Source organism: Electrona antarctica, assembly GCF_951216825.1.
Source record: "Electrona antarctica genome assembly, chromosome: 23".
Taxonomy (NCBI): Eukaryota; Metazoa; Chordata; class Actinopteri; order Myctophiformes; family Myctophidae; genus Electrona; species Electrona antarctica.
Genome location: NC_136804.1, coordinates 30,135,392 through 30,155,676, shown reverse-complemented (window position 1 = coordinate 30,155,676; position 20,285 = coordinate 30,135,392). Strand labels below are relative to the sequence as shown.

General features: G+C 42.1%; 2 protein-coding genes across 2 annotated transcripts; one reads left to right on the top strand and one right to left on the bottom strand.

The window, feature by feature from the left end:
- Window positions 1-388: 388 nt before the first annotated feature.
- On the bottom strand, window positions 389-5,439 carry apex1 (APEX nuclease (multifunctional DNA repair enzyme) 1). Its single transcript, XM_079494254.1, has 5 exons — window positions 5,288-5,439; window positions 4,241-4,384; window positions 3,799-3,962; window positions 2,275-2,467; window positions 389-1,674 (listed from the first exon to the last, which is right to left on the bottom strand). Exons 2-5 carry the CDS (start codon window positions 4,305-4,307, stop codon window positions 1,160-1,162), a joined length of 939 nt encoding a protein of 312 aa, XP_079350380.1. The 5' UTR covers window positions 4,308-4,384; window positions 5,288-5,439; the 3' UTR covers window positions 389-1,159.
- Window positions 5,440-6,308: 869 nt separating this feature from the next.
- Window positions 6,309-19,125, top strand: osgep (O-sialoglycoprotein endopeptidase). The gene is made up of 12 exons (XM_079494654.1): window positions 6,309-6,446; window positions 7,164-7,291; window positions 8,630-8,749; window positions 10,051-10,226; window positions 11,639-11,734; window positions 11,845-11,894; window positions 12,629-12,707; window positions 13,297-13,362; window positions 15,440-15,530; window positions 16,056-16,131; window positions 17,497-17,595; window positions 18,273-19,125. The coding sequence occupies exons 2-12, from the start codon at window positions 7,177-7,179 to the stop codon at window positions 18,310-18,312; spliced, it is 1,008 nt and encodes a 335-aa protein (XP_079350780.1). The 5' UTR covers window positions 6,309-6,446; window positions 7,164-7,176; the 3' UTR covers window positions 18,313-19,125.
- The last annotated feature ends 1,160 nt before the right edge of the window (window positions 19,126-20,285 follow it).

The following is a 20,285-nucleotide window of genomic DNA, read 5'->3' as shown; positions in this document are numbered from 1 at the left end:
GAGGAGTTCTATCAGCGTGAAAGAATTTGATTAGATAATGGAATGTTCAAACAATAAAATAGCTATTAGCCATTTTATTTCTAAGTGAAGGGTTACACAGCTAACTGTAATTTAGACAGCATCTTATTCTGTTATGTTATAAAATGCTTACACTATACTGTGGGGGAAAAGTATGTAATTAGGAAATTGATCCAGTCATTGGTTTTAATTGTGGGGTTATTTTAGTTATAGCGGATTTATTTAATGCCCCCCAATATATTGTTGCTGAATTTTCTTTACCAATTGTCATTAGCTTTGCAATTAATATAAAGGAGACCACACAAAACCATTTGTGATATTTACATCCATTTCTAGACACTTTAAGTAATTCAAAATAGAAAAAAGGACATACATTCTATTTGTATTTATTAGTATGGGTACATTTTTCAGGACAGAAAACATACAGGTTTGGAAGAGACACATGTATAATATAACCTTACAACAAAGTTCTGTCCAGGTGCTACTTGTGACAAAGGTGTGTTGAAGTGGAATAGACAGCAGGCACAGGTCAAGTCATCAACAGTTGGTCTCAAATAACTTATCAGATTCATAACATTTTGTTTATGATATTGCCAAAACAGGGTTGATCTGTAAGCACCGACTTTCTTTACCGTACAATATTACATCTTGTAAAAAGATGGCACCACCATGTTTATGTGGTTTTACAATAAGCCGGTATTATTAATCCCTGAATCTACAGAAATAAGTAGAAGTTTGGTGATTCATCCATGAGAAGTTACAGTAAAACATCAGGGGTCTATCCCAGTAATGGGAGATCCACTCAGGCCCCTTTTCCCCCACGGTTGAACCGCCTAATGTTGAACCAGTTCAGAGTGTTTCCACTGGCAATGAATTGGTTAAGAACGAATCCCAAAAGTTGGTTTGGAACTGGAACCAAAACAATGGCCGCCGGTTCCAAGAATCTAGAACGGAACCAGTTCTATAGAACCAAAGTTATTTTGGTGGAAAAAAGGGGCCTCAGATTGTGTACATTGGCAACCATAGTAGTTTCAACAACTGGTAACAACGGTATAGAACAAACGGTATATAGAACACACAGTGAAAACAATGCTAAACGAATGGCTTTTTAACATTTTTTTTGTGACAGTGACCTAAAGTCCTAAACTGCTATGTGCAGCGTGATGGGGCAGTGGTCGCTTCCCATGGCTTTGTTCCGGATCTTGTTGTCGCACAGGCCCGGCACCAGCGCGGCAGACAGCACGAAGTAGTCGAGCCTCCAGCCCACGTTCTTGGAGCGCGAGTTCATCATGTACGTCCAGAAGGTGTAGGCGCACGCCTGCTCGGGGTAGAGCTCGCGGAAGCTGTCGACGAAGCCGGCGGCCAGCAGCTGGCTGAAGCCCTCGCGCTCGTCCGGCGTGAAGCCGGCGTTCTTCTTGTTGCCCTTGGGGTTCTTCAGGTCGATCTCCTCGTGGGCCACGTTCAGGTCGCCGCACAGCACCAGCGGCTTCTTCTTGTCCAGCTCGCTCAGGTAGGCCTGGAAGGCCACGTCCCAGGTCTTGCGGTAGTCGAGGCGCACCAGGCCGCGGCTGGCGTTGGGCACGTAGGCCGTCACCAGGTAGAAGGCGGGGAACTCGGCGGTGATGACGCGGCCCTCCTTGTCGTGCTCCTCTTTGCCTGGTTGGGGACGAGTAGAGCAGTGGTAAATAAATGGTGCGTTTATATAGGGGTCTTAACCCATTTAGGCCTGACGTCGAAATTTAAAAAATGTCAGTTTTCTGAAAAACCTTATGTTTCTGTATCAGTGGTGCTCAATATTTCATGTCAAGGACCCCAAAGATTATATGGAATATGCCTCCGCCCCACCATCTGAAAATATGTTGTTCCAGGAACCCCCCAGAAGCAAAGAGTTGAGTTAAAAACGTTCTGAACCTCTGAAAGAATATATTCATTTTTTTTTTTTTAAATAGCAGACCTCGTTCATAGCGCGGCACTCGGTGCCACGCTCACAACGTGTGAGCTTGTAGATCTGCTATTTTCAGCATGCGACCAAGTGTAAAATGACTTATACTGGATCTCTTGTCCACTAGTCCCTAACATTTTAGTCTAGTTTTTATTTGTTGACAAAATTGTCAGTATATTTAGTCATAGTTTTAGTCATCATGGCTTAGTTTTATTTTTTAATTTTGTTTTTATGTAGTTTTTGTCAGTGAAAATAGGTAGTCGTCGGACATTTTTCGTCATAGTTTTAGTCGACGAAAACAACACTGCACTCACCAATGCCATAGGTTACATTGATGGGCTCAGTCTTGCAGAGCATGGCCACCCCGCTGTAACCCTCCTTCTCCTCGGAGCCGGCCCAGTACTTATGGGGATACTCCTCCATGGAGGTGATGTCAGCAGGAAGGGCCTTCTCCGCACACTTGGTCTCCTGCAGGCACAGCACGTCTGGAGCCTCCTCGCGCACCCACTGGAAGACACACACACAGGTAAATGTAATGTAAAAGCAACTTTTACCCAAAGCGCTTTACATAGATTGTGCATTACATTCATCCATTCGCACACACACACGCCGATGGCGGAGGAAACCAAGGCAACAACCTGCTCATCGGGAGCAATTAGCCCTTCGCTAAACCCCACCCCCAAAAAGCGATTGTCCAATGCCAATCCAAATAGTTTAGCAACCGTTGCTATGCAGGCAGGGCAAGCTTTCGTCACCTCATAGCCGTCATTGTTATTTTTGCGTGGCTGTGTTGTTGAAGGTTACACGACTGAGCCACCCAGGTGATGGCAATAATACTAATGACCGTAGTCTTACCGTGCAACATGAAAACACCCGCTGGGCGGTCGTTAAAAGTTGATTTAAGCAATATTACACGAGAGGGTGTGGGTTAACGTGATTATTGCCACGACAGGGTTGCGGTGAGGAACGAGACGAAGTCGAGTTCCGCAAGCATCACTGAAGTGGCAATAATCACGTTAACCCACACCCTCGAGTGTAATATTGCAATTATACAACAGTTACCCTTAAAACTAAGAAAATCGCTGAAAGAATATATTTTTTTAATGACAGATGTAGTCACTACGACCACAAATGTCCCAAGAAACTAGCTAGCCTAGCCACCGAGTTTGCTAGCGCTCTGGGAGAACAGAGCAGCTGAATTATTTGTTTTGATTAGGTGGTGAATGGTGCTGGTTTAACCCACGGCTAGAAGGCTGTTTCAACCAATCAGATTGCTTCCTCGAAACGACCTGTGGTATAATGTTGGATAGTGGATACCGTTTCTCCATCTGTCATTTCCTCGTATTTCTAGTTTATTGAAATGTCATGCACATTTGCCCAGTGCATAGCCTACTGCAGGCCTGGTTGACTAGGTTTATAAGTACTGTAATGTACTGTACTGTACTGTAATGACTGTAATGTATAAGACATTTTGAAGGTTTTTCTACTGTAATGATCGATTATTTATATGGAGAAATCCTGTCATTTAACATGCCTCTCAATGGGGGAGAAGGACAGATTGCCCTGTCTCCTCGCTGCTAACGTGCCTATTAGACAAGGACTGGTTGGGGAGGGACTTAGCGAAGGGGTAATTAGGGTTCAGCGTCTTGCTCAAGGAGTGCCCACAGTGTCCCCAGCGGGAATCGAACCCAGGACCTTCTAGCTGTGAGGGCGACAACACTACCGGCGACTGTGCCACCGTGACCCCCGCCACCATGTGACTACATTGGATCCATAACTTGGAACACAGGTTTTGTTGTGAAAAGTACAGCCTCTAAACTCCATCACATCAAACTCACATCCAGACCCTTCTTCTTCACCCAGGCCCTCAGGCCGTCCACGTTCCAGGAGGTGATCTTCATGTTGGCCGCACGGCCATCTTTGCTGGTCATCTTATCCGGAGGATCCTCGTACAGTATCGGCGCATCTGGCTCCTTCGACTTCTTCCCTTTCTTTGCCGGGGCTGCGTGGAGGTGAAGCACAGTGTGACGTTCGTGGACAAGAAAAAGTTTATCCCATTCAGGACGGGAACCCTTTTGGTGTTTTAAGCATTATGTTATACTTTAGCTATTGAAATATAGCAGATCTACAAGCTCGTCACAAAGTGACGTGTTGTAAGCTTGTAGATCTGCTATTTTTTTTAAACATTGGAACGATTACGCAAAAATAATTGTGATTATCTCAAATAATTGTGATTAGGCCATTATGGTGGCTTAGGAGTGCATAATTCAGTAGTAGTACCAGTGCCGTTTTCCTGATCTCCATCTACGGCCTCCTCCTCGGTCTCCTTCTTTCCCCTTTTGCTCATGCTTGAAAGCACTCTGGCACCACCACGCACACGCTGTAGACACGCAACACGCACAGCTACACACAACAGCCGCTCCGCTGCGAGGGAGAAGAGAAGAGGGAACAGGTCAGAGAGAGAGAGAGATCACTTTATAACTACTGGTCCGGCAGCCAACAGGTTTCTTTTGTTTAACCCATTTTGTGGCCAGAACCCCTTTTGGTGTTTTAAACATTACTAGACCTGTAAGTGCCCGTTGCAGTCGGCCACCGGCCTACTTGGGAACGATGCAACTTGGGAACCTAATGATATACGTTGTCATAGCACCCGTTTTAACTGTCAGCCGGTGTCCCACATGTGTATGTGCCTGTGTCTGAAGACTGCAAAAAGTGTACTTGGCAATCAATTCGGCATTTCGGCCCACTGGCAGAGTTCCCAGAAGTTTTATTTTTCGCCACTAGGGGGCGAGAAAATCTAAATGCTAAACAGTGCCACAATGTGCACAACATGAATAATACTATCGAAATGGTGCCACACAAGGTGCACAGTATGCATATATTATCAAATACATCTAAATTGTGCCCCAAAGTGCATATTATACAACAATATACATGTGTAGCATCTAAATAGTGGCACAATTGTGCATTATGCAATATTGCCACAATGTCCATAATTACGCAATATAATGTATTGTCTAATAATAAAACATGCCACAGTATTCTGCATAGCCTAAGTATGCAATGCAACGCATGTACATGCATATAATGATGCATGCATGCAATCTGAGGGGATATGTATGTACTGTTGTGGTGTGAATGAATGAATGGGCCGAGTGAGTGGCATCGAAGGCTATGCTAAAGCTAGTCTGACAAAGAGATGTGCTGCTGGCTAACGTTACTACGTATTATAATGGACTTTTGTTTAGGTTTTAATCATCAAATGCAAACTGCGATTAAATCAAAGTGCCCTTAAGAATGCTGTCTGATATTTCAAAGAAAGCTTACTTTTACGTGTTCTCCACAATAAGTTGTATAAAGACAACTATGCACTCTGTTCTGTTCTGTTCTGCGATTTGCTCCAGTCCACTCACACACAACACAAAGCCCAGGCAGTGTTGTTGCCAGATTCTGCGACAGGAATAAGCGACCAGGGTATATGAAAACAAGCCTCAAAAGTTGCCACTCCACAAACGAGCAATTTAAATCTAAATATTAATGTAATAATAATAATAATATCATCTAAGACAAATCTCAGAAATCTTATGATGAATTGAACAAGGTGGACTGGACCCTCTTGTAAACAAGTGTAGTGCTTTATTGGGTGAGTGAGGTGAGGTCGTCGGAAATTAGAACGGTCGGATCGTCCACTCAAAGTTAACACTTTTTGTATTGAGTTGTGCTTGAAATTTACTGTAATTCTGCAAACTGTTAAATACTTCAATAAATCTCAGAAATCTCAGAAACAAATCCATAGAGTTCCATGTCCTTGACATGGAAATGTTTGAGAACCACTGGTTTAAACTACGCTAGGAAACAAGCCCAAATAAGTAAAACTACAAACAATTAAGCCCCCCAAAAACATGCAACCGCCAATATTTACAAGCAACTTCACAGAAAACAAGACCACATAAAGTCGCTTATAATAAGCAGACATGGCAACACTGAGGGTGAGCGTAGCCTTGCCCGGTGTCGCGCACGTAAAAAGGCCGATCTACAAGCTCACAACGGATGGCGCCACGTCGCTTTATTGAGCTTGTAGATCTGTTTTTTTGGTTCAGTTTCGGGCACGTGCGCTCGTGGGGAGGTGGGTTGTCCAAACCAATGCCTGATGGATATTCGGTTATCCATCCATAAATTAAATATCTATTTATAAAACACATTTTCGTGACATAATCATAACCAGTTCTATATATTACGTGGATGTGTAAAGAAAATACACACATACTTGAGTTTGACAGGACTTTATGTTATATTAATTTATTTTTAAGGCGAGGATGAGACCTTCCATTGTTGTGGGTCCTACTAACCGAAATGCAATGCATGCCTGGGAAGTGTTCATGTTGTGGTGCAGAAATTGAAGCTCGTTTTAGAATTATTTATAGATACTAAATAATTTGACTTGAATTGGCGAAGAAGACTTATTGGCGGCTAAAGATAAAGCAAGGTAGTTTGTTTGACCCTAAAGTATTTAGTTGAACATGGTGGACCCTCTTGTAAACAAGTGTAATGCTTAATTGGTCGTCCACTCACAGTTAACAGTCTTTGTATTGAGTTTGTGCTTGAAATGTACTGTAATTCTGCAAACTGTTAATAAATATTTCAATCAATCAATCAGTTAAATGAAGTATGTCAGTGCCATTGATTGTAGGAATACGGTTTACTCAGCTGAGGTTTTTACTGTGTGTAAGGTCTATATATTCGGCATTTGAGCCACTTAACACCATTTGATCTGACATTTAGCCACTTAGATCTATGCTGTATTGATGTGGTACCATTAGGAGAGATAACACTCTAGGTAGGCGTTGATACAATAACAATTATTCTACATTCTCTAAATTGTGTAGACTTATACATATTGTAAATTAAGTAAGATGCAGACCTATGTTTAACAATACTTTAACTATTCAGAGCATAAAATGAAACCAAATGGGTCCATTTGGGGTTTCATTTTACACTCTCAAGAGTTAAAGATCGAATAAGTGCATTTGGTTACCAACTAATCATTTAACTGGGGACCCACTTGGAACCCCCTCAGGGACCACTGGTTGAGAACCACTATCCTAAGAGACTGTACACAGAGTCTACTGATGTATGTGGCACAAATGTATGATTGTGTGTGTTGCCATTTAAGCCCCTGTCATCATCTCGTACTTTATTTTAGGACCTTAGCTGTCATGACTGTGGTGATCGGCTTCGAGGGCAGTGCCAATAAGATTGGCATAGGAATCATGAAGGATGGCGTTGTACTTTCCAACCCCAGACGCACCTACATCACGCCCCCGGGCCAAGGCAAGTACCGAACATTCATTCTCAAGACTGCTGCTAGTCCAGGAGGGTTGGACTCAGTAGGGGTGGGGTGGGCGATATGGGAAAATATAACATCACAATATTTTTTCAAGCAGTATCACAATCCACGGTATTATTATCACTATATTGTTCATGCAGGTTTTATGGTTATTTTTCAAGTTACAACCACCTTACGAGGCAACAGAAACTAAAAGAAAAGGGAGTAAGTTGTAACAGACCATTTAGACCAGTACGGATGATTACTAGCCCCTCTCGGGACCCCCGGTTGAGCTCTTTTCATCGTTCACCCGTAGGGTCCCTTGCCATCGGTCCCAAGCTATACCGTCGAAAACGTCCTTTCTGTGCTGTGTGAGTAGTCGTGATATGTGTCTATAGGAGACAACGGAAACCTCAACGAATTTTCCTTTGGCGCAGAAGCCGTTAAGTATTACTTTGTTTGACCGTTTTGGCAGCTCTGAAATTCTCTCTTCCTTCCTTCCTTGACTTCCTTATTGACATCCCATTGTACCGCCTCCAGCGCCAGGTTGGCTAGCTGCGCGTCCCTATGTTCCTGCCTCTGATCTGCTCTGTCGCAGCTAGCCAGTTCCGGCGCTGGAGGTGGTACAATGGGATGGACTTACCGTTTTCGACGGTAAGTCCGTCTGAATCCCATATAGCTTGGGACCGATGGCAAGGGACCCTACGGGTGAACGATGAAAAGAGCTCAACCGGGGGTCCCGAGAGGGGCTAGGATGATTACCACCATTTGCAATTTTGGCACTTTTTTGGGGGGTGCTGCCCACACGTTTAGCTGTGTTGCTCATTCCACAAATGCCTGGTCCTTACAAGCTGTACCTGGATGTAAAGGTGACTAATCAACGATGAAAATGATATAAAACACAATACCAATTGGTGGTATTAAAGGGGAGAAATAATCGACCAAAGTTATGTTTCTGAACTTTTTGTGAGGAGTATATATTTAACTGTACTGGTCTTCACCAGTAAGACGCTGAGGTGGAGCGCCACACCTACCATCAGCTCCCGGTACTTCCCGCACGACTTGCTGCACCCATATTCTGCTCATACGCTGAGTTGGCGGTGCCCGGGCTCGAACCCATGAAGTTGTGATCCAAAGGCGAGAGCTCTACCGACTGAGCTAGCCAGACAAACTAATATTAACTAATAACTAATATTAATATTAAACTAATAATATCTAATATTTATAATCTATAATGCAACACTGCTGAAGTCCTCACAGAGTGTGTGCTGTTCACGAGCGCTAGTTGCACAAAAGGATTCCCATAATTTAAAGTGATAACTTGTTGTATTTCTTCCCGTCAGGGTTCCTGCCCAGTGACACAGCCAGGCATCACCGCGGTGTCATACTGACTGTCCTGAAGGAGGCGCTAGAAGAAGCGGGACTGAAGCCTTCTGATATCGACTGTGTGGCGTACACTAAAGGTGAAACATCATACTAGATTCATAATTTTCAACCTGTTGTCCCTCCTGTTTTGGTCATGTGGTGTTATTGTCAAAATGGTTAAACTACTCTTTTCTATTCATCGTATAATTAAGTCTATCAGGCTTAAGTGGGTGATAGGGTGAGAAGTTCAGTCACACGGGAGAGACTCGGAGTAGAGCCGCTGCTCCTTCGCCTGGAAAGGAGCCAGCTTAGGTGGTTCGGGCATCTGGTTAGGATGCCTCTCGGGCGTCTCCCTAGGGAGGTCCTCGATGCACGTCCCACTGGGAGGAGACCCCGGGGCAGACCAAGGCGCAGATGGAGGGATTACATCGACTCACTGGCCTTGGAACGCCTCGGGATCCCCCAGGAGGAAGTCACTAATGTTGCTCTGGAGAGGGAAGTCTGGTGGAGCTGTTGCCCCTGCGACCCGACTACGGATAAGCGGTTGAAGATGGATGGAGCCTTAAGTGGCAAAGAATTGAACTCAGTCAGAATTCAGATTGCAGCCGTGTTGTACATTTAGGTGTCCATATGGTCAATGTTTTTCATTTCAGTAAAGCTTAAGGGCACTTACACCAAACTAGAACTTTTCAATGGGAACGGAGTGGTTTGTTACATTTGTGGATTTCTCCCCAAAAAATACTATGTTCCCATTGAAAATAATTGGCAGAATCCAGTGCAATCCACCCTCATAGGCAGTATAGAGGGTATGCATAAAGTGAGTCGCAAATCGAGTGGCAAAGTGAGTTTAACGTTGTTTAATGCAATCAGATAGGACTTTTATGTTTAGATGTATGGGCTGTCAAGGCCAGAAAGTAGTTTTTTGCCACTCAGTAGGCGTTCCCGCAAAACCTCTGGGTATGATGATGATGATGTCACGCGCATAGCCTCTTTAACGGTCCGATGTGACCGCACCCTAATGAGGCTTTACTGTCCTGCAGTGTTGAGTGGTTGTTACTAGGGCTGTGAATCTCTGGGTGTCCCACGATTCGATTCGATTCCGATTCTTGGGGTCACGATTCGATTCAACTCGATTCTCGATCCAAAAACGAAAGCATTTTTTCCAGATTCAAAACGATTCTCTATTCAAAATTATTCTCGATTCAATACATAGGATTTCATCACAATCTACTACAGTCTTGTACTGAAGTGACTACAGTAACTTGAAAATTATGTTTACTGTGATTAGGGTAAGCTTACATTTCATATCACAAACACCATGACACCATGTAGTGAAAACTCCTGTAACTGTAACCAGAAAAAAAAATCAATAATCTCTCATCTCGTCTCGTCTCCTCAGGGCCTGGGATGGGTGCTCCACTGGTAACGGTGGCTCTTGTGGCGCGCACAGTGGCCCAGCTGTGGGGGAAGCCCCTCGTTGGCGTCAACCACTGTATCGGGCACATCGAGATGGGCCGGCTCATCACCCAAGCCGATAACCCCACTGTGCTCTACGTCAGTGGGGGAAACACACAGGTTAGTAGCAGTGTTGTTTTTGGCAGCACATTTAGATTTTAGTTTTAGTCATAGTCTCTTGAATATGGTAGTTTTCATTTAGTTTTAGTCACCTGGAATGTTTTAGTGTTAGTCTAGTTTTAGTCGACTAAATATCATAAGCTGATTTAGTCGAACAAAATGTATTTTGGCGGGCCTTGATGCCGTCGTAATGACTGTTTTTTTCACTTGCTGAAAATAGCTGATCTACAAGCCCACAACACGTCGCAGCACGACGCGTTGTGAGCTTGTAGATCGGCTATTTTCAGCATGCAACTAATTGTAAAATGACATACTGGATCTCTTGTCCACTAGTCCCTTCCTAACATTTTAGTCTAGTTTTTATTTGTTGACGAAATTGTCAGTATATTTAGTCTTAGTTTTAGTCATCATAGCTCAGTTTTTATTTAGTTTCCATTTAGTTTTCCTCAGTGAAAAAAGGTAGTCGACGAACATTTTTCGTCTTAGTTGTAGTCGACGAAATCAACATAGTTAGTAGTAGCCTAAATCAGTGGTTTTTATAACAAGTACCACCTCAGAAAATATCTTGTCTCTCCAAGCACCACCATCATAACTGATATAGAGGAGCGTAGACCTGCCCCATCCTATTCAGCTATGCACACTTAACACAGGAGGGAAATTTAATTTGTTTTTGTTCCATTACTAAGCCAATAATGCTGCCGCTCTGACGAAAATCAGTCTAATCAGCTGATAACTGATAATACTTCTAATGTGATTAATCCGTCCTCAGATCTTCTATTCTGATGAATTGAAAATGGTGGACCCTATTGTAAAGTAAACAAGTGTAATGCTTTATGGTGTTGTCCACAGTTAACAGTTTTGTATTGAGTTGTGCTTGAAATGTACTGTAAACTGTTAATACTTCAATCAATCAATCTTAACGGCTAGGTGTGCCGTCATGCTCATTTCAGCACGGCTGGAGAGCCTATTTCAACCAATTGCTTGGTCAGAAGAACTAGCTGTAGTAATATAAATATTTCATTCCACCAGAGGGGGGCTCTCAAGTGCCACCAGTGTTACTAACGCGTACCACCGGTTGACTGGCCTAAATGCTTTAAAGATTAATATTTTGTCCTTGCTCTCAGCATAGGGAACAACCAAGTGAAACTTTTACTAGGCTGATATTGGCTACAAAGAGGATTTAAAAAAATACATGGTTTTGATTCTACTCTACCAGCCAATTTCACATTTTCCCCATGCTTGGCTAAGACCCACCTTTGCATAATGCATTTGTTGTCTTAGAATATGGTTCATGTAAACATCTAGCGCGTCAGAGGATACTGGGTCATTTTTAACTGTTACTCTTTCAGAAGAATGTCTGGATAATCAACAATTGTTTTAGGATTTCTTTTGTTTTTCTCTCCGCCGTGGAGGTCATCGCATACTCAGAGCGGAGATACCGAATATTTGGGGAGACCATTGACATTGCCGTCGGAAACTGCCTGGACCGGTTTGCCAGAGTCATTAAGGTGTGTACCATGATTACCGTATGTTCTTCAGAAGAATGAGCTGTCTCTCATTATGTCATATGTGTTCCATAATATCTCCATCCCTCCATTTGGAACCATTTCTGGTGTAGATTTCCAATGACCCCAGTCCTGGTTACAATATAGAGCAGATGGCCAAGAAGTGAGTACCAGCATTCCTTTATTTCATTAGTTTTCAACACTTTTCATATCAAGGCCCTTTACATATTCGGCATTTGAGCCACATGGACCACCATTTTGAGATTTAGCCTCTCAGACCCAACACTTCGATAAGACTTTGTACACAATTCCATGCTGTATTGATGTGGTACCATTGGGAGACATAACAGGCAAACGTAGATCAAAATTACAATTCTGCTACATTCTCTAATTGTGTAGACTTCTTGTAAATTAAGTCATGCAGATATTTAATGATTTAACTTCAACTTATGAAAATGTAAAATGAAACCAAATGGACTCGTGGTCATTTTACGAGTTAAAGATCTAATAAGGGTCCGGTTGGTTACCAGAGTAACTTACCAACTCTACGTCGTTTAGCTGGGGACCACCTGGAACCCCCTCAAGGACCACTGGTTGAAAACCACAGCTTTAGTTTTTCTTTAAATTGGTAGAGATGCTGATATGAAACTTTATACAGTACATAATGCTTCGGAAAGACGGTTGGAGTCATTTAGAAATTGTTTCATATTTGTTTTATACATAGTTTACAGTCGACCTCTATAAAATCTTATTTCTATCTGAGGATGGCTCATATTACTTGATTTGAGTTTACTAAGAAGAATGAGTTCAGAAGATATTAGCTGGGACAGGTGTTATTATTCGGCCTCATTGTGTTTGTGTTTGCATTTCAAACTTCTTTTCAACCCACATTTACAGGGGGACCCAGTATGTGGAGCTACCATATACTGTCAAAGGGATGGATGTCTCATTTTCAGGGATATTATCTTACATCGAGGTAAATCAATTTCACTTTGATTTGATTTAAATGGTAAATGGTGCATTTATATAGAGCTTTCATCCAAAGCGCTTTACATATATTGTGCATAAACATTCACCCATTCACACACCCATTCATACACCGATGACGGGGGAAACCATGCAAGGCACCAACCTGCTCTTTGGGAGCAATTAGGGGTTCAGAGTCTTGCTCAAGGACGCTTCAACACTAACTAACGCTGGAGCGGGGGGGGATCGAACTGGGAACCTCACAGATGATCCCATCCACTCGATCTACCGGCCACCCATAAGGTGTGTTCTGAAGTTACAAATATTGGAAGTTTGACACCGGGCAATTAATGATACAGAGCTTAAGCTTTGTGCATAATTATTATAATCATTTCCTTCCCTTATCTTAGCTAAGATTTGTATCCAGCCAAGGTTTCATTTGGACAGTCGTCTTTGCATAGTTTGTATGTATTCTCTATTGAGCACGGTGGATTTTCACCGTGAATGCTATGCAAATAGTCTCGATGTAACTTGTTTTTTGCAGTTGTGGTCCAGGCGCGATGCATTGCAATCCTAACATACAATTATATATTTTTTAGGATGCTGCTCACAAAATGCTGAGCTCTGGCACGTGTACAGCGGAGGACCTGTGCTTCTCCTTACAGGTGAGAAGCAGCACACAGATGCAGTCCTAGAGGTGCACGCACATCCACAAATACATTTGACAGGCGCTCAGATAAAAATGACAAAATGGAGCAACAGGAGAAATAGCCGCACACCCGTCTTCAAACTCAAAGCTCATAACATTGTTAGTTTGGTGATCATACTAACCCGACAACTATAATAAGAAAAATAGATCAATTCGATGTCTGTCACTCAGACAAGTGCCTTTCCCCATTCAAATCACAGGTACAAGGTACACATAGGCCTACTACTGTTAGGAATATACTGATAATAAATAACATGGTTCATGTACGGTATGTTTCTGAGGAAGTAGACCTCTGTAGGTTGGAACTAGAGCCCTGCATTGGGAGCGGGATCCCGCGGTACCCGCAGGCCAAACCTAACGCAAATGTCGCAGGCGGTTTTTAAATACCGTCCTGCGGTCAGGAACAGGCGGCCAAAGTAAGGGAATAGAAGGGATAGCCCCTTGAGATGCAGCATCTCATTTTAGAGGGGGACCCGTAACATACAGACAAGATACATAAGACGTACAGTACACAGATAAAGACAATATACAGATACATACATACATAAATGCACAGACAGCTTGCTCAACCTCTCCCACCCACAAAAAAAACAGCGGGCCCCGCAAAATCCTGCATCCCCCCGCAATAAACCAGCATACAGTATTTTTTTTTTTTTTTTAAACACGTGTGTGGAACAGCTAACAGTAAAACTTGGTTTTCTATATAGAAACAAGGCATGTCTCTCTAAGAGAAAAAACATTGTTCAAGCCATGTCTGTCTTTGATTATGGAGATGTTCTATACATGCACAGCTATACTGAAGCCTCTCGATTTCAGTCTACCACAGTGCTTTACGCTTCATTACCGGTGATAGCTTTTATACTCGGTTCTACAGTTGGAGGCCATCGATATTGTCCTTTTCTTTTTGCTGAGGTTTGCATGATCTGCGCAAAAGGACAGTTAACCCATTTTGGGCGGGAACCCCTTTTGGTGTTTTAAACATTATGTTATAATTTAGCTATTGAAAAATAGCAGATCTACAAGCTCATAGCGCGCCACCGAGTGGCGCGCTACAAGCTTGTAGGTCTGCTATTTTTGAAAAATCGTGAAAATATTTAGAGGATTTAGAAGGATCTTTTTAAAATTTTGAGGTCAGGCCTAAATGGGTCAAATGATAAGGGACAATATCGGTGGCACCCAACTGTATATGAAAAACTGGGCTGGCCTTCTCTCGCCACTCATAGAGAACAACATTGTGTTTTATTTATTTATTCATACGGCCCTGTGTGGCAAGCTCCCGCTGTATTTATGCTCGCTTTTAATTCCAAAACACACAGGAGAGCTAACGCGCTCACAGTCTTACGTTACACTTAAAGTTCCACGAATGAACAGTGAACAAGGAAAGACTGCTTTCATCTTGTACGCTCCAGACAAATGGAAGGAAGTCCAGGACTCTCTTAAACTGGACAATAATTTAAAACACTACTCGAGGATGCAACACACAGCGACTGTACTTTTGTAGCCCCAATGCATTAGCATTATGATGTTCTTTAGATTTCTCATCTATATTTTACCTTATGTATAATTTTGTTATTTGTTGTTTCTTTTTTGCATGTATTGCACTCAGGGTGTCTCAGGGTCTCCCCTGATTAAATAAAGGTCAATATTTTGTATGTGTAGACATGCAATTGTCATTGATTTTATTGAGTCCTGACTGTCCCGTAATGTTCTTATTTCAGACGGCACTTTACATTTTATTATGTATCATTCATTATCCATCAAAGTTACATAGTGCTTTACATACAATAACAAATAGTGACAACAGGCTAAAACATAAATTGCATTATTATATTTAACCATTGACAAATAGCAAAACTAAAAAAGGGATCTATGTTAATTTGGCCCAGGATACAGTATGTGTAAGAATTTGAATGATCCAGCCATCCTATACACTCCACCCCCTAAATGTGTTGACCTGCACATGACTAATAGTAGACATTATGATCACATGCGTACGTTCAAGTTTCAACGTGTGGCGTGTTCTCCCTGTGCAGGAGACCCTGTTTGCCATGCTGGTGGAGATCACAGAGAGAGCCATGGCCCACTGTGGCTCCCAGGAGGTGCTCATCGTCGGGGGAGTTGGCTGTGAGTAAAGGTCCCTGCACACAGAGTGCGTTTTTCGGATTTTTAGCGGCGTTTCTCCATCGGATTTCCAAAAAACGCGTCCAGTGTGCAACCACCTTAACCACCCTGTTGTTGGATAACCTACCTTGTTCCCTGGCCTAGTGGTTCCCAAACGTTTTGGCGATGTAGATCGGCTATAATGCAACCAATTGTAAAATGACTTATACTGGATCTCTTGTCCACTAGTCCCTTCCTAACATTTTACCGGTAGTCTAGTTTTCATTTGTTGAAGAAATTGTCAGTATATTTAGTCTTAGTTTTAGTCATCATAGCTTAGTTTCCATGTAGTTTTCGTCAGTGGAAAAAGGTAGTCGACGAACATTTTTTATCGATGAAATCAACACTGGTCCAGGCACTCACATACACAAATGGGTGTTCATTCACAGGTGAATGAATAATGTGACCGACGATCACTACATTGTACAATGACGTTGGTGAGAAGAAAGAAAGAAAGGTCCCCCATGAACTGTGTGTTTTAATGTGCAGGTAATCTGCGGTTGCAGGAGATGATGGAGAAGATGTGTGAGGAGAGGAAAGCAAAGCTTTTTGCCATCGATGAAAGGTAATCCAGTGTGTCTAGGCCAGCGGTTTTCCAACCACCAGTCAGTGGGCAAGCCAAGATCTCCAAGCACAGTGGAGTGCACAGACATTTAGAGGGGCAGGTGCTCAAGTGAAAAAGGGCACCTTCTGCAGCGCGTGGAACCGCCCTGTTGCCTTAATAGTGTGAGATGTATAGATTTTGGGGCCTAAATAATATATTAGAATCTTTTTATCAAGAATTGACCAATGTCACCCATGGTCCACATACTGTACACTTGTACAGTGTACACTGTACAAGTGTTTTCTTTTTTCAAAAGGGCACATTGCCAAAAAGGCAGGGGGTGCTCTAGCACCCCCTAGTGTCTATATGTGCACGCCACATATAGACACCTTTATTCATAGAGAAGATATTTTTTTAAATGTGTCTAAAAATAAATACAATTACAAAAGAAAAAAGATAGTTTACTTGCCCAAAATAGTGATGCCCGGTTGATATATCTTAACATATGTTTTTGAGTGTATTACCTCCGTAACTGTACTGATATAGTACATTTCAAATAATTCATAACGTTTTGTATAGTTCTCAATTAAGGCACATCCATTTGGCAGTGGCACACACACAGTTTATGAACCACTTGTCTACCCTCTGATCCACATATACGTACATATACTTCCACGTAAAGTGAATAACGAAAATTGCCGATCTATAAGCTCACAATACATTGCAATGCGACACGTTGTCGTCATTGTGAGCTTGTAGATTGGTTATTATTCAGTACTTTTGAAAGTATTTGAAGCAGCCTATTTTGGGCCGTTTTTGAGGAGTGTCTGGGCTTTTGGAAATTACTTCATTTGGCAACCAAGTCTATGACTTAATGTTTGAGGCGCCCCTCACTTCACACAAGTGTTTTTTTTTTTTTTTTTAATAAGAGCCTGCCCTAAATAGGCATACCAAAGTGGAAGTGGTTAACTTATAGCAGTGTTATAATGCAGTGCTCCCAAATGTACAATATATACAATTGACCTATAGCTAAGCCCCTCCCCAAACTGCTATGGTCCAATCACAGCTAAGCATAACATGGGTTAGACAAACCTCTCCACCAGTAGTTTTCCTATTATTTTAAAAATGAAATGCCACGCACATATTTTTCCAATGCATATGGCACTACGGATTTGGAAGAGATTTTGAAGGTCTGGTTCCAAAAATGAACCAGATGTAAAATCCATGATATTTACATTGGCATGAATGAGCCTGGCTGGAAAGTGTCCAAGTGGGAGTGTCTAAATGGGTGAGGCCGGGTCTTAGCTATAGGTGAATTTAATTCTAATCTTGCAAGCATTCTGTTCCAGGTTGAGTACAGATAACATTGTGTTTGTGGTCTTACAGATTTTGCATCGACAATGGGGCAATGATTGCACAAGCTGGCTGGGAGATGTTCAGGTCTGGCTACATAACAGAGTTAGAGGACTCGTGGATTACCCAAAGGTATGTTTCTGTTCATTTAACCCAGCCACTGTAGACTAAGGGCCGATTCATACTCCTATTTTACCGCTGTAGTGCCGTCAGGAATTTTCAGTAGCACCGAAGAGCCGACTTTAGGACGGTACCCGCCCCCCTAACCTCAAATGACTTCACATTGTAGGCTCTACAGAGCCGAACCGACTTTTATTCGGCTCTAAAATAGGAGTATGAATCGGCCCTAAGCCAGTGAATTAGATTTACCAGTAGTATAGTGAATATACATTACTCAGTAGTTTATGGTGTCGTCCACAGTTAAGAGTTTTGTATTGAGTTGTGCCTTGAAATGTACTGTAAGTCATTCTCCAATCTGTTAATAATACTTCAATCAATCAATCCCTTCAAGGCCCCATTATCAACAGTGTCGATAGCTTTACGGTAATTGGTATTAACCCATTTTGACCTGAGATCAGATTCTAAAAATGTCTTCTGACAGTTTTCTGAAAAAGCTATGTTTCTATGTCAGTCGTTCTTCGATTTTTCAAAAATAGCAGATCTGCTATTGGCAGATCTACAAGGCGGTGGCGGTGGTTTGCTCTTCACCGCGGCTTGTGACGTCATGTTGTAGTTCGGTGGTCACCTAACCACCGAAAATACAGACTAGTATGTATGAGCCTTAACAATATGTCTCTCTTGTGCTGCAGGTACAGAACGGATGAAGTGGAAGTGACCTGGAGGGACTGAGAGGACAGAAGAATCGTACGGCTACTGGCTTCAGAAGAATTAAGGAAATTAAAAATAAAATGCAAAATACATTGTCATGCAAAACGAAATGCGTTGTGATGTGGCATGTGAGCATTTAACTAGATTTTTTTCACAATTTTTTGTAACATTGTTTGACATTGTACGTGGCATCGAACAAATAGACGATCTACAAGCTCAAAGGTGCGACATGCCGTGAGTTTGTTACTGTAATCTATATTATATTCTGAAAAGTTGCTCAAAACAGGGACACCACACCAGGTTAATTGTATACTTTAAGCTGTTACATCCTGGTTCGAACAGTTAAAGTGTACAGGTAAGAGGCCAGGTGAATGCCAAGAAAAGTGGATGTGATAAATGACCTCACAAGTACTTACAAATGTTGCAGTTTGATCCAGATGTGGCCACTGCAAATGTGTTGAATGTGTGTGTGTGTGTGTGTGTGTGTGTGTGTGTGTGTGTGTGTGTGTGTGTGTGTGTGTGTGTGTGTGTGTGTGTGTGTGTGTGTGTGTGTGTGTGTGTGTGTGTGTGTGTGTGTGTGTGTGTGTGTGTGTGTGTGTGTGTGTGTGTGTGTGTGTGTGAGACAGTATATAATGTGCCTCTGAGTCTGTACTGAGAAATGAATGCAGATAAAGTACTGTGGAGTAAAATATATATTGATTGCTAACTTTTTTTATAGTTATATTTGCAATGGGTGGTCGTCTTTATTAAGTTTGCAGAAAAAAGCACAGTAAAGTACAGTTCAAACTGGTTGCTAAAAAAACCATACTATTCATCAGAAAAATAAACATAGTTGTCTTTTCCATGTCCACAGCAATGTCCGTGTCCGTGTGACACCTATGTGACTCGTGTTAACCTATGTTTGTGTGTGACTCATGTGTGACTCATGAGTACCAGTAGGGGTGCTGTCAGAAATAGTGTGTGTGGGGGGGGTAAGGGGGGGAGTTGCACCACTCAGTTCACACGGGTGTGATTTTATTTAACTATGTATAATGAATTATTAGAGCGTCGCAGTCCCGCCTCCTACCCTGGACCAGGAAATGAAACCCAATGCATTATTCTCATAGACATTTCTTAAAGTATTTATTTAAAGACGGTTACGCCGCGGACAAAGCCAACTCGAGTCGTGACAACTCATGACAACACAAACAATATTTTGGACCAAACAAATAATTACAAAGAAGAAAAACAACAAAAAAAGTGTTGTAACCTGCCGTTTTTTCTAATTATTTGTTTGGTCCAAAATATTGTTTGTGTTGTCATGAGTTGTCACGACTCGAGTTGGCTTTGTCCGCGGCGTAACCGTCTTTAAATAAATACTTTAAGAAATGTCTATGAGAATAATGCATTGGGTTTCATTTCCTGGTCCAGGGTAGGAGGCGGGACTGCGACGCTCTATAGGGAGGGCCTATTAAGAGTCTGACTTGTATTTATACGTCTTTAAAGGGTAAGACCACTTTTGTTGAGGTTTGGGTTGTGTAGTTACCTTGCCATGATGTAACTCCAAATGTGGACAAGAAATAAAAAATAATTGCTCCAGTGATTAGAAATTGATAATTCGAAATATGCTCCTCATTGACTTACATTGTACACTAAAACGGCTCTCAAAGTCACTCTTTTAGTACGTAAACAAACACAAACAAAGTTGATTCAGACAATATAGAGCATCACCAAAACTCATGTGGTTTTATTTTTTCATAAAAATGTTAACCTCCTGTTGATTTTACTATTTGAAGAACTGGATCCGGATCCACGGATCCAGTCCGGGTTTTCTTCCTAATAAAATGGACAAATCAACAGGAAGTTAACGTTATTATGAAAAAATAAAACCACATGAGTTTTGGTGATGCTCTATATTGTCTGAATCAACTTTGTTTGTGTTTGTTTACGTACTAAAAGAGTGACTTTGAGAGCCGTTTTAGTGTACAATGTAAGTCAATGAGGAGCATATTTCG

What these genes read in the sequence shown, in the direction of transcription:
- apex1 (XM_079494254.1), bottom strand. Translation starts at nt 4,307, where the DNA reads ATGAGCAAAAGGGGAAAGAAGGAGACCGAGGAGGAGGCCGTAGATGGA. An exon ending in TGAAGAAGAAGGGTCTGGAT is followed by an intron (nt 2,468 to 3,798) that starts GTGAGTTTGATG and finishes TGTGTCTTCCAG; the next exon opens with TGGGTGCGCGAGGAGGCTCC. An exon ending in CAATGTAACCTATGGCATTG is followed by an intron (nt 1,675 to 2,274) that starts GTGAGTGCAGTG and finishes GTCCCCAACCAG; the next exon opens with GCAAAGAGGAGCACGACAAG.
- osgep (XM_079494654.1), top strand. Translation starts at nt 7,177, where the DNA reads ATGACTGTGGTGATCGGCTTCGAGGGCAGTGCCAATAAGATTGGCATA. An exon ending in CTGTGTGGCGTACACTAAAG is followed by an intron (nt 8,750 to 10,050) that starts GTGAAACATCAT and finishes TCGTCTCCTCAG; the next exon opens with GGCCTGGGATGGGTGCTCCA. An exon ending in GGTTTGCCAGAGTCATTAAG is followed by an intron (nt 11,735 to 11,844) that starts GTGTGTACCATG and finishes TTTCTGGTGTAG; the next exon opens with ATTTCCAATGACCCCAGTCC.